This window comes from Rhodnius prolixus, unplaced genomic scaffold (genome assembly GCF_049639745.1).
Source record: "Rhodnius prolixus isolate KJV_2025 unplaced genomic scaffold, Rpr scaffold_8, whole genome shotgun sequence".
Lineage (NCBI taxonomy): Eukaryota > Metazoa > Arthropoda > Insecta > Hemiptera > Reduviidae > Rhodnius > Rhodnius prolixus.
Window position 1 is genome coordinate 26,512,932 of NW_027411593.1, and position 16,771 is coordinate 26,529,702.

Sequence of the window (16,771 nt, forward strand, 5' to 3'; positions counted from 1 at the left end):
TTTTTGAACTAGTACTAACAAATAATATTACTAAACCTAATTATAAAACATATAGTTTTTATACTATGACAGCATGTAAGCGAGATCCAATCAGAAAGTACCCTCAGAAACCAAGAACAAAAGATGCTCTACCTTCTACACCAATTGAAAATATTCCTCAAACTAAATTAATTCCTTTATCGAGGAACCTTCTCTGATTTCTATTTTAAAAGTTTTCTTCATAGTCTGCATTTCAAAACATATTAAATAGTTAACAACATTATACGGCTTGTAGAATGTTCAATAACAAGATGACAAGATGAAGCTGGGATTTTTAAAAACCTTGTTTGTTTCTCGAAACAGTCTCTGTGATAAGTAAAGTTGCCATGATTTCCCTTCTCAGAACACTACTTCTTAAACACAAGATTAATGTATATACTTATAGATTCATCAAATCATTATGAAAACTTATTTACTATAAAAGTCACCCTTGTACACGAGTAAATTAGAAAAGCTAACGATCTATTTCTTTGGGAAATAATAGCAGCTAAACTTTGTATAGTTCCAAATACAACCTAAGAACTTCGATAAAGTTGAATTGAACCAATAAAAGCATTGCGTATTTTCGGCCAACTGTCTTGCTAACAAGACAAAAATATTAAGAAGATTTTGGGCCATGCTTCCAACTTTTCGTAAATATTGCAATGCTACACTATAAGTTCGTATTATAAGCAATGTAATTGTCTATTATTAACTATTTGGTCCCACTGCCAAATTAGGTGTCGTAGACTGAGAAACGAAAACTTATAAAAGGTAAAAACAGCTAAAAGATGAATTCAAACGGGGATCTCTTATTTACTAGACTGAACTCAACCATTACACCGAACCCGCTTAATTCTTTTCATAATCTATGTGTTGGACCATACTTTATAGAGAAGCGTTCCCCACTCTTTCAATCCCAGAAGTGCTATTGAAGTAGGGTAAATGAATCTTATAACAACAATTACTTTACAAACATTAAACACAACAAGTGTTACTCACGTCTTCCAAAACTTTTTTGAAGGCCAGCCAATTTTAAAAGTAAACTATTGCATTTAAAATCATTCTATTGTGTTTTTTTGTTAACAACATATCTGTTTATGAATTTTAACATAAAAAGTCCTTGCACGTTGATTAAAACCTTATTTCTTTAAATTAAAAGAATTGCTCGGTCAGAACCATTAGAAGCATGGTTTATTACCAGATTGTGATAAATAAAAGGAAAATATCTGCAAACTGGAACTAAAATCAACCTACGGTTCCTAGTCTCTTAAACAGACGGCTCACTCACAGTAAATGCAAATCTTTTTTTTGTGAAAACATTGCATTTGCTGTTTTTACTTTCAAATCCAATCAATCTGTTAATCTGTTCGTTATTTTTAATTCAAAGAGGATTCTGTTTAGGCCAACGCATTCTCGTTATTCAAATTTTTAATAAGATTGCTGTTTTCCAGTGACAAATTTTTTATGCAATTGTCGGTGTTTGGGTGCACATAATCCGGTGCAATCTTGATGAAACCCAGAATTAAAGCAGCATGTTAATAAACGGAAAGAAATTAAATATAATCATTAATTTTCCATTTGTATTTTATTAGAGACTCCGACGAAGGTTGGTAGGGGCAGCACCTCCGAAAGTTATCCCCTTTCTTGGAGGTGCTTATAAACTTTTATCATTATTTTTGATTGATGCTTCAGATCAAGAAAACTGAATAGCAAATAATTGATAAGCTTGACCCTTTCAAAAGAAAGTGGGTAATTCGTTTTTTTTACCGCTTTGAAAACAATCATTCTTTAAAGCATTATGCTTTTTAATTTCAGTCTCTCGCCTGAACTCTCTATTCTTCTTTTAATTCAGCCATCTTACTATTACTATTACAAATTTGTTCCTAAAGAAGAACAAAATGAACAATATTTTCCTTATTTAAACAAATCATTAACATATTCTGAGCTTGAAACCGTTACTCTGCAAATATTACAAGATGCTAGGATGTTTCATAAATTTTTAAAGTTCACTATTAAAGAGTATGTTTAAATAGAATCCTCTCATGATTCTAAATTTATCATTTATTATTCTAAATGTTTTATTAGTTTCAAGTGAAGTGAGGAGAAAAGGTAAATATTTTCTAACTCCACGTCATGGCAGTCACTTTTTTGTAAGTACCTAATAAGTAATAATAATAATAATGAAGCTTAAACCAATGACTAGAATAATAAAATAGTATGTAATTATCGACTCTCGATAATTCGAATTTTTCGATAATTCGAACTCTACAGCTGCTAACTTCGGTAAATCGAAAAAAATCAGTGTATTTAGATACGCTCGATAATTCGAAATCCTTTTCTTAACAACAGGGGGAGAGAAGGCTCTATAATTCGAACGAGGCCGCTTCCCCTCTTTATATTGTAATTCGAATTTTCCCTAGTAATGTTTACTTCTCATTTTCCGCTTATTCTTCATTTCCTGCGTAATGTTTCCCTCCTTTCAGCCCAGTTTAACTTTCCAATTCTCTTTCTTAGTTTGTCACGATGGGAAGTACGTCTCCCTTACTGTGTCCGACAAAAAAAAATTATCGCGGCCGTGAAAAGTGGTTCGAAAAAAAAAGATATCGCCAAAACTTTCAATATTCCACCATCAACGCTTTCTACAATTCTAAGTCACTTGACTAAGTCAAGCCACATTGAAACAAATAACTGTTCATCATTTTTTTAATTAGGTACATATGTATATTATTATTTATTGAAATATTAATACATATTCAATTTTTTTGTCGTTTCCATTATTTTTACTTTTTTACTTGAGGCTGTATATGTCTAAAACTTAGGTAAGCTCATACGTATTTTCAATTTACGTATGTCCATACATATATACATAATAAAAACTCTTAATAATTCGATTTTTTTCCCCTTCTTGATAATTCGAAGTCTCGATAATTCGAATTTTTCTTGAAGTCCCTTGGATTTCGATTTATCGAGAGTCGACTGTACCTATACATATCTATACATATACGGAAAAGTAAATATAATTATATTGAAATTACACGGATCTGTAAATCAAAATTATATTCCCTATCATTTAAATAATGATTGCATTGCTTGCAGAAATTGCAAGATCTTTAATACTATAACATTTACATGATTATAGAGGAAATAAAAAGTATGTTTAACTCGCGGATTAAATAATTTAAGAGTGTTACTTCTTTATCACTTAATACAAATCTAGTTAGTTTTTACCTATTTCCAGTGATAAACGTAGATTCAAAATGATTTATTTGTTTACAAATCTATACAACTACAGCATAAAATAAAAAAATAAAAATAATTTGTTTTAATTTAAATATTAAACACCTATTTACAAATAAAGAAAACATAAACAATTTTTTTTTGTTTAGATCAGAGTTAATACTAAAGTAAATATCTTACAAAACACAGCGATATTTGCTTATGCGACAGGTTTTAGATTGAATTGGAATATGCGAATACCTCATGTTACTGGATTCCATCATCATCAACATCACCATCATGAACATTTAATCGTACATCATTCCATCGAGAGGACTATAGATAAGTATGATATAATTAAATCATTAATCTTTAATTATATCATTAAAGGCTTACTTATTCAAAATTTTACTAAGAAACCTAAATTCATTTCTGAATATCCGCCTGATCATTAAAAATAAAAATTAAAAAAATTGTTACAGGTTAAACAATAAATTTTCAGCAATCCTTGAAATAAAGTTCAGAAATCCTTCATTGTATTTTATTTTGTGTTTTCTACTTACAATATCAGAACTTTGAGAGGGTACCTGTTTTTTTTTAAAACTCGTAGGCTCATTTTTGTTATTAATACCAAATGAATTATCGTACAATTAAAAATGCATAGTTATGGATTTTTAATTAGTAATGCGCAGAGATTTAGTTCTGTTCAACCTTCATACCTTTGTTTTATATTTGGTTATGATTTAGTAAACATTAAGCGGTCCTAACGCTGGCCCTTTCATTCATAATAATTTTTTTGTTATTATAATTATAAAATCCATATTTCATCAAATATATACTTTATGTTGATTCCATTCCCAACTATACTTCTGATTTATCTTTATTATACCCTTTATTCTGAGTATTTACATGCATACACATGCCCAATTAATGTTAGAAGTACGGAATTAGAATTAATTGTATATTGTATGGTCCTTACTTTGAGGTACAGAGGGTTGTTAAATAATACTTTGTTGGATGTAGAATGTAACTTTTCATTTGAAAGAAAACCAGTGAGTCCACAACACATGTGTGCAATTTCCCTGAAGATTCATTTATAGTTAGAAGTACATGGAGAGCTACAATTTTATATCACTTTAAAAACTGAAGTTTCAGAGAAACATGACGTTCTAATTTGTAATTAAGATTATAATCTATGCAGAAGAATATAGTAGCATAAGGTTTATGTTTCTGTTAATTACCAAATTAATTTTACAGTTATGGCTTTGACGGAAGGGCTTGTCTAATGAAAGCATTCTGTGATTTAGTGTTAATAGAAAATCACCATGATATCATCAGCAAATTTTTAAGGATTATATTTAAGTAAGTTATCTTAAACAAACTGTTAATCAAATTTATAAAATTAGTCAACTGTGGAAACAACTGCAAGAAACACACTATGTTGTTTATTAAAGTTTTACTTATATTTACTATCTTTTTACGCAAATTAAATAAGCCAGATTACCTTATCAACTTATTTTCGTATTTTTTATTCTTTAAACATTTGGCGAAATCATAAAAGTGGATTAAATCAATGTACCTTACTTATTTATTTCTTTTTATAAAAAAAGAAACAATATGAAGGTAGAAGAATTGAAGATTAAAGTTTCCTTTTTCATATTTTGCTCTTATAAGTACAAAAAATGCAACTAAAGAAACAAGGTGTTGGTGGAGAAAAAAGTTCACAAAATGCACTTGAAATTACATAAACATAAAGACAAACAATTGTTTCTGTTCGCCAATGCACATATACTACTCAAAATAAATTTTGAAGTTTGTTCTATATGTGCTAGTGTCAGATAACTTTTTGTACCGAATAATAACTAAGTATTTGATACATAACTTTTACCATTCTTATTTCTTTAAACTATTTATTTTATTTAAATTTTCATGTGTAAGAGCCCAAATAAAAAAATATTTTGGGCTAGTTAGGCTTGAAACCTTCACTGTTGTATAGATAATTGAACTTTTCCATCGTATAACTAAAACTAAGAATTTGTTTCACTGAATAAATAAGAATTATACTTAAACAATACAGTTTTCATTTCAAAATGTGGTCAAGCAAAATGAGATTCTACTTGAAGTTTATCCACAGCACTTACTCTCTTTCTACTTTCAGTAGAACTAACTTTGTGTTTTATAAAAACCTGAGGTCTTAGAGGACCTAAAAAACGGATAACCTTAAACCTTAAAACTAGATAATCTACACGATTACCATCTTCGGTTCACTAGAAGTAGAAGAGAAATCAAAAGAGATAATATGCAAAACTAATTTGTTTTCTTTTTTTTTTTTAGACCTTTATATGTTGGAACATGTCCTCAAGATATAAATTGTCCTTTCTCACTTATAACTTTGGCATATATGATTTATGGCAACAATTCGACACTTGTTTAAATATGATAATGGCCTGTATAAAGGTAAGTTTTGCTCAGTATTTACGTATTTAGTTTTGTGGGAGATCTGTTTCATCTATCTCAGGAGCTTTATTTGATTTACTTTAAGTGTTTTAAGCAGGGACAACCTTAAAATGGAAAAGCGTAGTGTTTTATTCAAAAACTGGACAAATCAGCCCATCTAAAAAATCAACCTTGAAATAATGGACTTAAGTTATCTCAGTTATTATAAATATTCTCTTCTAACGAAACAAAATTTAAATTACTACGATTTTCAAATAAAGAACACAAAAAAACACTACAATAAATAGATAAATTAAGAAGGACGAACAAATATTCTACGGTTTCAGACCATAAATAGCTAATAGATAAAATTTTCAACAAAGAATTCTCTATTATTTATCAACTAATTATTATTAACACACCATGTTTCCAAAAAGAAACAGACTGTTCCAATTTTTGCCCTTTAACAGTTCGACTGCTTCCAACTGATAACATTTCCCTTTCAGCTAACACCTCAGCAATATTCGTTCGGATGGGACACACTTCTAAACAATTAGGCCAACCCTATCATTTGGTACACAGTTTCCTGGCGACCATGTACGAAACAGACAACTGTGTACAATCCACTTGCAAAATAAAGCTCGATGTCATCTTACAAATATGTTTGATCATTTTCACTAAGCGATAGGTTGATGTGGATAATTTAAAATTTATTAATTTTGGGTGCAGCTGGAGCGTATAAAAAAAACGAGGTTTGCGGTCAGTCTCCAAATATAGCATATAATATAGCAAGGAGTCAAATGTGGAAGGAAGAACAAATAATTTTTTTTTTTTTTTTTTTTGTAATCGACCATTTTATGTAAAGCCGAATCAGCTTTTCATCTTGTAACATTTGAATAGAAACGTTACACCTACCATACAATGGGCTTCATAAAACTCTTTACTTATAATTAATTTATTAAATCTGTCAGGTATGACAATTGTATGAGGGTTTATCATCAAAAACATACTGGACCTGTTAGTTTTTACTAATACTATAAAACAAGCCTACAAACTAGTCAACATTAATGCTTTATTTAAAAGAGATTAAAGAGGTTTTGCATATTTTTTGAACTATTAAATTTGATAAATGAAAATTTTATGCAGAGCGGTTGGATGAGATGTCATTGCCCTCTTAACGGCACCTCTCTGAGTGTAGATCTTGTTGATTAGTAGCCTTTACCTAATTTTTTTTGTAAGAACTTATACCAAACGTGTTAAGTACTTTTTTACCAGTCTATAGCGTTGAGTTATGGGTTTTTTTTTTTAATAGTAAGTTCAGTATGATTAAAGTGTTAGTTTACTTAATGTTATTCTTTAGTTGTTGCATTGCTTCAAATGATAATTCCTCACGAATTCTTTCAAGAAAGAAACGATGGTTAATATTTCCCAAAGGAAGTTCCTTGCAGGTAAATATCAAAGAGTAAATCTGTATTAAGGAGGTTTCATAAATTTAAAGTTGTTACGAGTTACACTCTCCTTGGCTGCGCTTGGCGGAACGTTATTGCTAAAAAAAATCTCTTCTTCCTTAATCCACGATTTTTCTTTATACATCTGCAAACCTAAATTTGGATATGAATTTTGTAGAGTATTTATATAATGAAACGATATTTTATACATCTACAGTTCACGTTATAAAATCTCTCTCAAGAGACTAACTTTCCTTTTTTGGTAATTTTAAAACTTAAACTTTCTCCTCACAACATTAGAAAAATTGTTCGCAAATGTCCAACTAATAATGTTATTTTAGCTAATTAAGCTCGTCCTTAAACAGATTCAGTTCTGATCCTGAGACATCTGTTTCGGTTCAGAAGATCTTCGTAATTCGCGTGTAATAAGCTATCTTTTTTAGCCTGGCATTTATTAATACTCTTATAAAATGACGGTACAATTCAATAGAATTCTATTTTTAAAAAAATATTTATTCTAGAATATTCTTCCGAGAAGTCTTCGGTGAAAAGAATAAATTAAATTTGGTAGTAATAAGAATGAATAGACCGTTCAACACATTAAGTGCCTCAAAAACTCTGCTCGTTCAAATCCATTAATCAGAGTTTGAGAAGTAAAAACAAAAAAAAATCCAAAATTTCACTCATCACTTTGGTAATAATAAGGTCAGAAAGCATATCAAAAGAAGAGATGCTTGCTTATTGTTAGATCCATGAATCTTGGAACGATTATCTCAGTTATTGAGTTTCTAATCAGAGGTACCTTTATTTTGGATAACTAGGGTTTCATCCAACCAGAAAAAAAACTTTAATAAAATAATAAGCTATAAGCAATTTGTTTTTATAATGATGAGAATAGATAGAAAAATAGAATAAAACTGTTCTTCCTGAGCAGTGAAAGAGAAAAGAAAATTATCGACGTTGAAGGTATCGGCCATACGAAACATCCTAGGCAAAGTAGTTAAAAATCTGGATTGTTCCCTTAAAGTTAGTATCAGGCCTTAAATTATGATGAGAAGGTTTTCCCAGAATGGCCAATAAAACACTATTCTTCTAAAAAGTTTGTTATAGTGAATTGCACTATTGATGACTTTGCACACTTAGTATCCTCATTAATAATTTAATCAATAAAAGAAGAAGAAACATTCTTTATTTAATAATTACCTAAATATACTCAGTTTCTCCTTTAAAAAATACCAAAAAAAAGTAAGAAATTAAATTAGTAGAAATACAAAAATCGTAAAGACTGATCCTGCGATAATCAGATATTATCAATGATTCGAAAAATGCAAATAAATTAACTGCCTTGAAATATGTGATATATATAAAATAAGTATCAACTGTTATTTTCAATAAACTCCTCTAAATGACATATATTTACATTTTAAATGACAATGAAATTCACTTTTATTTAAATTTAATAATACATTATTTTTCATTTCAGTTAGTTTATTGTTTTCTATATTCAACTTACGGAACTCAACCAGGAATATTTGTAATTGGATTTACTGTTGGTCTAGCCTGGGAGATTCCAACAGATCTTAGGGAATACTTTTATGAACATGGCAAAGAACAACTTCATGTTAGAGATCGTAGACAACTTTATAAAAAAATTGAAATTTTTCTAGATGCGTAAGTAATTTATTTCACTAAGTAAAGTATTGTAATTATACTCTACTTTCAAAGAGAACAGAAAGAGGAAGATAATAATAAAAATTTTTACAAACTTTCAAGAATTAGATTTCTCAACTAATGATAAAATCCAATAAAAAGTTAAAAATAAATCCGGTGAGAATACCCACAACTTTACTTACTTCAATTATTACAATTGTAATGAAAATATTAAAAAGTTGGGATTTTTTTTAGGGTTGACATGAGTGCTTGTCCAACAGAGCGTTTTCTTTAGCACAGAACTTGAAACGAAAATCACTCCCACATTCGTACATTTCCTCAAAACTTCAAAAATAAAATTTTCCTTAAAATGTAACTAATGAATGTAATTATTACATTAGCTGTTTACATTTTCCAGTAAATTTATGTAAAAATAGCACTTTCCATACTTCCTATTTTCTTTACTTTGAATTCTTTCAGTGATTTAAATGTATCTAGTCGAATTATCCTGTTTATATGATTTCACATTGTTTGACGTTGCTATCAAAGTGAAGAAATGGAATAATCACAAAATTAATTTTTTGTATTTGTGCTATAGATAAAATAACAAATTGCAGCTGCACAACTAATTGCGTTGCTACTCAGCACTCTCATAAGTCACATAGATATTTATTTTATAAATTAATTTAATTTATAAATTAAGGTGTGAAAGTACTTTAAGCTGGGAGCCTTGAAATTTAAAAACAAAAATAAGAATTAATTAAATAAAAATAATTTATTGAAATATTAAATAAAAAAAGAATAACACATTACGTTAATGAGCACTTAAATAGTAATCCAAATGAGACAAATAGAAACATTAGAATAATAATTAAATTCTGAAAGATTGTCGTCAATATAAAATAAGTCTTAAAAATATCAAGAAAATTAATTCTGGTCAAATGATTTTTCAGTCTGATTCGGACCACGTCAAAACATTTACTGGTCACAGCGGTGATGGGTGCGTTGAGAATTGTACCAGAATTCGTGGACTCTTGTAAAATTCACTTTCCTCAAACTCTTTATGAAACTTTTCCTTATTTAAGCTTACACATATATGTACATAAATATTTTGTTTTAATAGTTATTGCTTCTCTTGGTCTGTTAATAAACTGCGCAATACATAAACAATCGTATTTACTGTAGTTAGAAGAAAGAAAAGTTTAGAATCCAAAATACTTTCTTACTTTATCTTTTCAGTATTTGATATTTTAGATCTAGAAATAATTCACTTAAATTAATTATTGAAGTAGCACTGATTCTAAATGAATATATAATAACTGATTTCAGGATTGGTCATGACGGCAAAAACTGCGTTCTACATTCCATCTGTACTGTTAATAAACTGGAAAGTAAAACTCTTCCGTTCATTCAAGCAATACTTCACTCGATATTCAAGTAAGTACTACCTCATAGCAATATTTCATTCGATATTCAAGTAAGTACTTCCTGCTATAATCAAGAATTTTTATTAATGCGAAGATAATACTATAAGAAATGAAGGAGACCATTAAATTAGAGTATGTAACTACATCTAATTAGAGTAGGTAGTATGGTACTTAACCTTGAAGCGCAACTGGTTTTATTCTCAATTGACCATTTCTTTACTAGAATCTTGCACCTTGTAATGTTTAACTTATGTAGTCTAGGAAGTAATAGGAAATAAACTTTTCTTAAGTTAAATCTTAGCTAAACTATAACTCGTAATATCTCGCTTTGTAATTTCTAGATTGTTATGGAATTTGGGCCAATTGTAGACTAATGAGAGAAATTGAGATACATGAGAGAAATTTAGACGTTGTAGTTGCAATAGTCTATGAAATAGTGCAAGTTCAACATTTTGTAACTGAAATCTTACCCAAAGTTTAACCCAAAATGTTTCGCTTTTTAATGGCCAGATTCTTTTGGATTTTGGCTAAATTATAGACTATTATAGACAAGATTAAATAAAGACAAATACAAATATTTAGTAAATAGTAATAAAAAGACCAATTCTGTACCAAAGATATTCATTAACATTGTGTTAACCTTCAACACCATATTTAACGTTTACATTGCTAATAATCTTGTACAATTGATGTAGGAGACAGCAATGTTATTTATATAGATATCTTGTGCAAATGTTCTGCATGACCTTATATTATTTGACTTGTTCAGATGTATTTCACTTTGATCAGCTACCAGACATCGATGTTTTACTATATTTTGGATGTAAATTACGAAAAAAAATATATTTCATATTGCATAGACATATCATAACTTAAATTTTACCGAAACTTCAACCCATAATATCTCGCTTTGTCATGCCAGTTCGATTTTACGTCATTTACGATAGTCTATCTTCTAATGAAACAAAAAACTAAGTATTTTTAAATGTAAATCACATATTTATATTTTCAGTATGGGAGATGTACAGCATTGGCTGGAAGAGGAGGACCATCTGTATCGACATGCTGGAAGTGGGAAAATTGACTGTGATTCCTTATTTCCATGTAATCTTACTTTATTCCAGCAGTATCCCCCTTAAGTTGTTGAATTATCAATAAAATGTTTCCTTTTGAATTTGCAACACAATAATGATTATCACTTGTGAAGTTGTTTGTTGTGAAATACATTTTTCTTGATCTCTGAACGTTTACTTAAAGTTCGCTACATGTACATGTAAGGCAATTGTGTGTATTGAGTAGGGATGGACCGTTTATAAAGTATGTTAATTATACATGTATATTTAAATGAAGCATTTAACACTTCATTTTGTTTTCTGTTCCTGTTATTCCTTATTTCTATCTGGAAGTCTAAAAACTGATTGAAGAATGAAACATTTTACACTTTTCATATTACTGAGCCATGTTAAAATTACAATTGGTGACAATAAGTTTATTGGAAGTGACTATTTAGTGGAAGACAACTGCTCAAACATTATGCACAGAAGAAGGAGGTACCTTGCATTTCCAGAAGATTCCCATTTTGTGGTAAATATCTAATATTCATTTATTTCTTGAGAGTTACAATAAAGTACAGTTAAACAACAAATGTTTTTATTTATCATTAATGAAAATAATAGTTGTTTCCTTTAAAATAAACAAGATTCTCCAAAACTTGATTGACCTGTAAGGAAAGAACTTCGCTTAAATTATTTCCTGAGGTTTCAGAGAAAGAGCTGTGTTAAACAATAACGAAAAACATAGTTTCCCTAAGACTGAAGTATTAAAACAATTTGCTTTACGTTTTTAAATTTTGTTTGTTTGTTGTTTGTAATTAAATATATTAGTAATTTAATCTGTATCAGAACGTTAGGTTGAATAGAAAGTTACTTTACGCTTCGTTTTCCATAACGAATTCTTTTGACTAAATATTAGTTTAGATTAATTAATTTAGTTTTTGACTAATATTAATTTCTTTCATTCGAAGGACATCCCCTCATAAAAGTCAATTAATATTCCACATATGTGCAGTTGATTTTATGCTAATTTTATTTGCTGATTTTATGGGACAAAGTGTCCTTGTTCGAGTAGAGTAAACCTTCTTCAAATTCCAAAGAGAATATTACTTAAAGGATTACAAATGTTAGTTAAAGTTAACACTTGTAGTGATCACTCAAGGATTTTTTTTTTGTGGTCGATGTTTACAGTTCTTCTGAAATGGACAACAAATAACCATAAAAATTGGACATCAGTTTGGTTTAGTCGGCCAACGAACAAGAGATCTGATTAGGCATTACTTGTTTACACTTACTTAATACTGTATGTAACCTTGAACGTGAGAGTGCTTTTTCTCCAATGAGCCAAACTTTCAGCTTGAAAAGCCCTTTACAAGGACATAATATGTGGCTTGCAAGTTACTTGGACAAAATTCTGCACTGGATACATCACTCCAATGCGCTGCATTGTTTCCTCAGTCACCAGACCGATATTAAGAGACCTGAGGTCATCTACTAAATGGATGGACAGTTTAGAATGAATCAATTCCTTAGCAAAGTTAGCGATTTCTGGTTTCCACCCTTTACTGGGCTGAACTAGTGAGAAATTTTTACTGTACCATAAAAGATTACCACAGAAACCTTCCAGAGCAGGCCCTCCTTGCTTTCAGTATTCTGAATGCTCGAATATCCAGCAAAAAATTGATTAATATCCAATTCTCATCAGGTGTTCAGGCAGTCCTACACAAGCCATGGATTTCTCTCAAAGAAAATGATGACTATGGCGAGGGTTATCGTCTTTTTATAACTATCAGAATAAATTATCATTGCAACTAGCTTTGCCTCAAATAATGTAGATGGTTTCCATGATTACTGTTTTACTACAACGTACCATATGCTTTATTGATCCATTTTATATTGTTTTAATGGAAGTAACTTCGGATTAACTTCTAAATCTCGGAACTAAGACTTCTTCATACTTTGTGAACTTCTTTAAAACAATTTAAGAAAGAGATTTTACGAGAATGGATTGCTTTCAAGTTTCAGTAACTTTTTTGGAAGGATTCTATTAATAATAATCCCTTTACAGGTGACAGTATCTTTATTAAAGTCTACTCCATTTCAATCCACCGTCAACACACTGCATGAGATTGATGTTGCTCTGCCGTTGCCGAAATCATTATATCCACCGGTACTTTTTCATTCTCGCAAAGAAAAGATAATTCTTTTCAAGCAAATTGAAGCCTTAATAGACATGTAAGGAAGTTAGTAAATAAACATTTTATATGCTATTTGAAACAATGGATTTATTCCAACAGATGTGATATTTGTTTATCGTAAAAGATTGTTACTTTCATTTTGTACCTCAGCACCCAGGTTACCAGTATATGCAAGAAGTATATTCAAACATTATGCATTTTACATACATACGTTCATAATTTACGAATTAGTTAACTACAGTGTATCACCACAGATTTTAAACCTAACATTAGAGTGCCTGTGATGAACATGGCATATCACAAGTCAAACGCCACGCAATATAATTTGTAGACCTTTGTATCTTCCTAAGTGAAATATAAAACAGTTTTTATTAATTCTGATTTTAAACATTTTGATAATAATATTTTTTAAGAGTTATTTAATACGTTTTTTCAAGTATTTAAAGCATTTTAATAGAGAATAACATTTCTTAACTTTAAAGAGCTTTGGTGACGCGTCCACACTGTAAAGAGATTTTTTTTTTTTAAATTATTTAATTTGTGATGCTATCTGCTTCATTCTTTATGATTAATAATTTATAATATTTTTTCCCTTAAGTGTCTAATTATATTGTACACATATTACAAATTAAACTAAGTCTCTATTTAGAAAAGTAATTGACATTTTCCGTTTTCATGTTAATTCTTTGGGATTAAAAAAAAAATAAATTAAATTCTCGTACGAAACTTTACTACTATCTAAAAATTCTATGTTGAATTTTTGCGTTTTAGAAGCCATCTCACCCACTACTTTTGGAAGTACCTTAATCAAACTGTGTTGGAAATCCTACTCAAAGATTAAATAAAACCATAAAGAGGTCGTCTGCAGAAATCTAAAGATAAATATATATTATTTTAAGGAGATCCTCACTACCAATATTATCCACAATCAAATTTCTTTTTTAATTTCAGCTTTCAACTAGATCTATCCTCAGATGGCCTCTTTTCTCAGTCCGTAACCGTAGGAGCTTTCTCGGACGCCATCTATCTGTTTTTCCTTGGGTCTACCGATTCTTTTTCTTCCTTCGGCTTCTCAGTCAAAGATTTCCTTAGCCATCTTTCATTCTTTTTATGCAGCTGTACCATCTAAGTTTCTTTTTCTCCACCTTAAGCAAAACATTTTTTAAAACGTTAATTATCTTTCTTAACCCTTTGTTTCTTACTCTTTCAAGCCTTGATATTCGTGCAGCCCTTCCTCAGTAATCCATTTCGATTGCTAGAAGCTTTTGCCTTAAAGCATTATTCAAGGTCCAAGACTCAGCAACATATAATAGTATACTTTGTACCAAACTACTAAATATTTTATTACCTATTTAGTAACTATTTGGAATATTGCCGCCCCATATCAATAGGTGCCATTTGCTCTATTTGCGCATACATATCTTTGCAATACATAATATTTACTTGAAGCATCCTTACTGATGATAGAGCTTCGAATTCCGAATTCCTAATACTCCAGACATAGATAATCTGTTCCTTCAATTAGAAACAAATGCGAGCCATTTCAAGTATTCAGATATTAATAATGCTGAGTGATGGAGGTTTGAATGCGGTATCTTAAAAACACAACAGAGAGACTTCTTTGAAAGTTTTATAATAATAATCATCTTAGTTTTCAAAATTTCATTCTCCAGAAGTTGAACCAAACTAGGTTGATGACCACTAAATGAAGTGAGCTATCTTGGAAATGATATTTGTTGAATATAAACATATTCAAATATGGAATAAAATTTGCATTTAAATAGCTTCTAGTTATAACTAAAAATATGCGCCAAACGGAGAAAACGTCTTGGGTGGAAATTTGATTCTTCAGTATCGTGAGGCTCTTTGGATAAATTCATAATTTAAAATATTTTTAAACGAAAGCAACTAAAAGCCTCCTTGTTTTAATAAGTGACTATCAAAAACAATTTTATAAGCAAGGATATTTATAAAATTTAGACAATTTAAATATTACAATATTTTTTAAATACAGGCTTGGTTACAATGGTAAAAATTGCCTGCAAAGACTGGTTTGTGAAGTTATGTTTCTGAGAGATGAATTTGTTAAAAATTCTCTAGTGCTTCAAGTTTTGGTTTTGGTATTTAAGTAAGTTATATATTCATAAATAATTATTTAACATGCATTTGTTCTTGTAATTAATATACTGATTTTTTTTGTTTACAAAACAGGGTTTCATATGAAGATAGTTCCAAAGAATTAAAAAATAAATTTTTAATTAAAATGGAGAAATTGAAAAAGAATAATTGTCTAAATAAATGTAAATTTTCAATGTTTCCTGCTTTTCTTTTAAAATTTGATTAAATAAAAATTATATGAGATTCATTTGCCTACGAGTATTTATTGACATTCCAGCAATCCAGCATTAATCTGAAATAATGAGAATAACTAATATGCGCTATTTATACTTTATGTATGTATACATTAATTTGAATACATTAAAAGTTTTTAATTTTTACTCTAAGTAAACAAATCATCTGAATTTTTCCAAAATATAATTTCATTCAGTTTCAATCTTCCTTCTAATACTTGTTCTCTTTCAAATCTGTAGTTATATTTCTCTTTACATACATTATATTAATTTTCAATTAAAATAACTAATTTGAAGAATTTTGTAAATAGCAACTTTAGACTTGTTGTTTCTAAACTACTTCTTATAAATGATGTTCGGTTTCTCACTTTTACAATAATACTAGGGGCAACTAACCAGTAGTTAATACTCGTAATTTTCACTTGAAGAAATTATATTAATTAGAGCTATGCAAAATATGAATGTCTCATTCTACAATTTTTTACGTCAAAAGTTTTTGGTTTCTAAATCAAATGTCTAATTCGTTAACACTAACTGCATAAAAACCAAGAAATAAAATCACCCAGCAATGTCACATTTTGTGGCATTTTTTAATAATCTAGTCTCAACCATAGGGATGGACCATCAATGATGCGCAAAGAACAGCATATTAGCTATTTTCTCTTTTAGTGGTAGAAGAATAGAATTTTTCGGTCCTTGACTAACTTGGTTTAAATATTTAGACTTAACCTTTAGAATATTGTTCTGAACGTTCAATGTCATCTACTATGTGAACATTTAATTTTATTATTTTTAATTTCTCTTACTTATTAGTAAGAGAAGTTATTGAGATCATGTTAACTTTTTAAAATTAACTTTTTTGTTCTCGTAAATATTCCTTTTCGAGGTCTCTTTGAGTTTTAAATTGATTAGCGGTGTGAAGAAAATATCTTAAATACAGAAAATCGCAGGAACCTGGAACACTTGCATATC

The 16,771-nt window shown here is 29.4% G+C and overlaps 1 protein-coding gene and 1 long non-coding RNA gene across 2 annotated transcripts; both read left to right on the forward strand.

The window, feature by feature from the left end:
• The first annotated feature begins 2,405 nt into the window (after positions 1-2,405).
• Positions 2,406-11,560, forward strand: LOC141451061 (uncharacterized). Its single transcript, XM_074122094.1, has 7 exons — positions 2,406-2,732; positions 3,408-3,583; positions 4,495-4,599; positions 5,572-5,694; positions 8,605-8,792; positions 10,101-10,208; positions 11,211-11,560. Exons 4-7 carry the CDS (start codon positions 5,590-5,592, stop codon positions 11,335-11,337), a joined length of 528 nt encoding a protein of 175 aa, XP_073978195.1. The 5' UTR covers positions 2,406-2,732; positions 3,408-3,583; positions 4,495-4,599; positions 5,572-5,589; the 3' UTR covers positions 11,338-11,560.
• A 1,788-nt stretch (positions 11,561-13,348) lies between these two features.
• LOC141451063 (uncharacterized) lies at positions 13,349-16,307 on the forward strand. Its single transcript, XR_012456516.1, has 3 exons — positions 13,349-13,485; positions 15,463-15,576; positions 15,660-16,307. It is a non-coding gene; the product is annotated as an uncharacterized lncRNA (long non-coding RNA).
• The last annotated feature ends 464 nt before the right edge of the window (positions 16,308-16,771 follow it).

What these genes read in the sequence shown, in the direction of transcription:
- LOC141451061 (XM_074122094.1), top strand. Translation starts at nt 5,590, where the DNA reads ATGTCCTCAAGATATAAATTGTCCTTTCTCACTTATAACTTTGGCATA. An exon ending in TGATAATGGCCTGTATAAAG is followed by an intron (nt 5,695 to 8,604) that starts GTAAGTTTTGCT and finishes TTTTCATTTCAG; the next exon opens with TTAGTTTATTGTTTTCTATA. An exon ending in ATACTTCACTCGATATTCAA is followed by an intron (nt 10,209 to 11,210) that starts GTAAGTACTACC and finishes TTATATTTTCAG; the next exon opens with TATGGGAGATGTACAGCATT.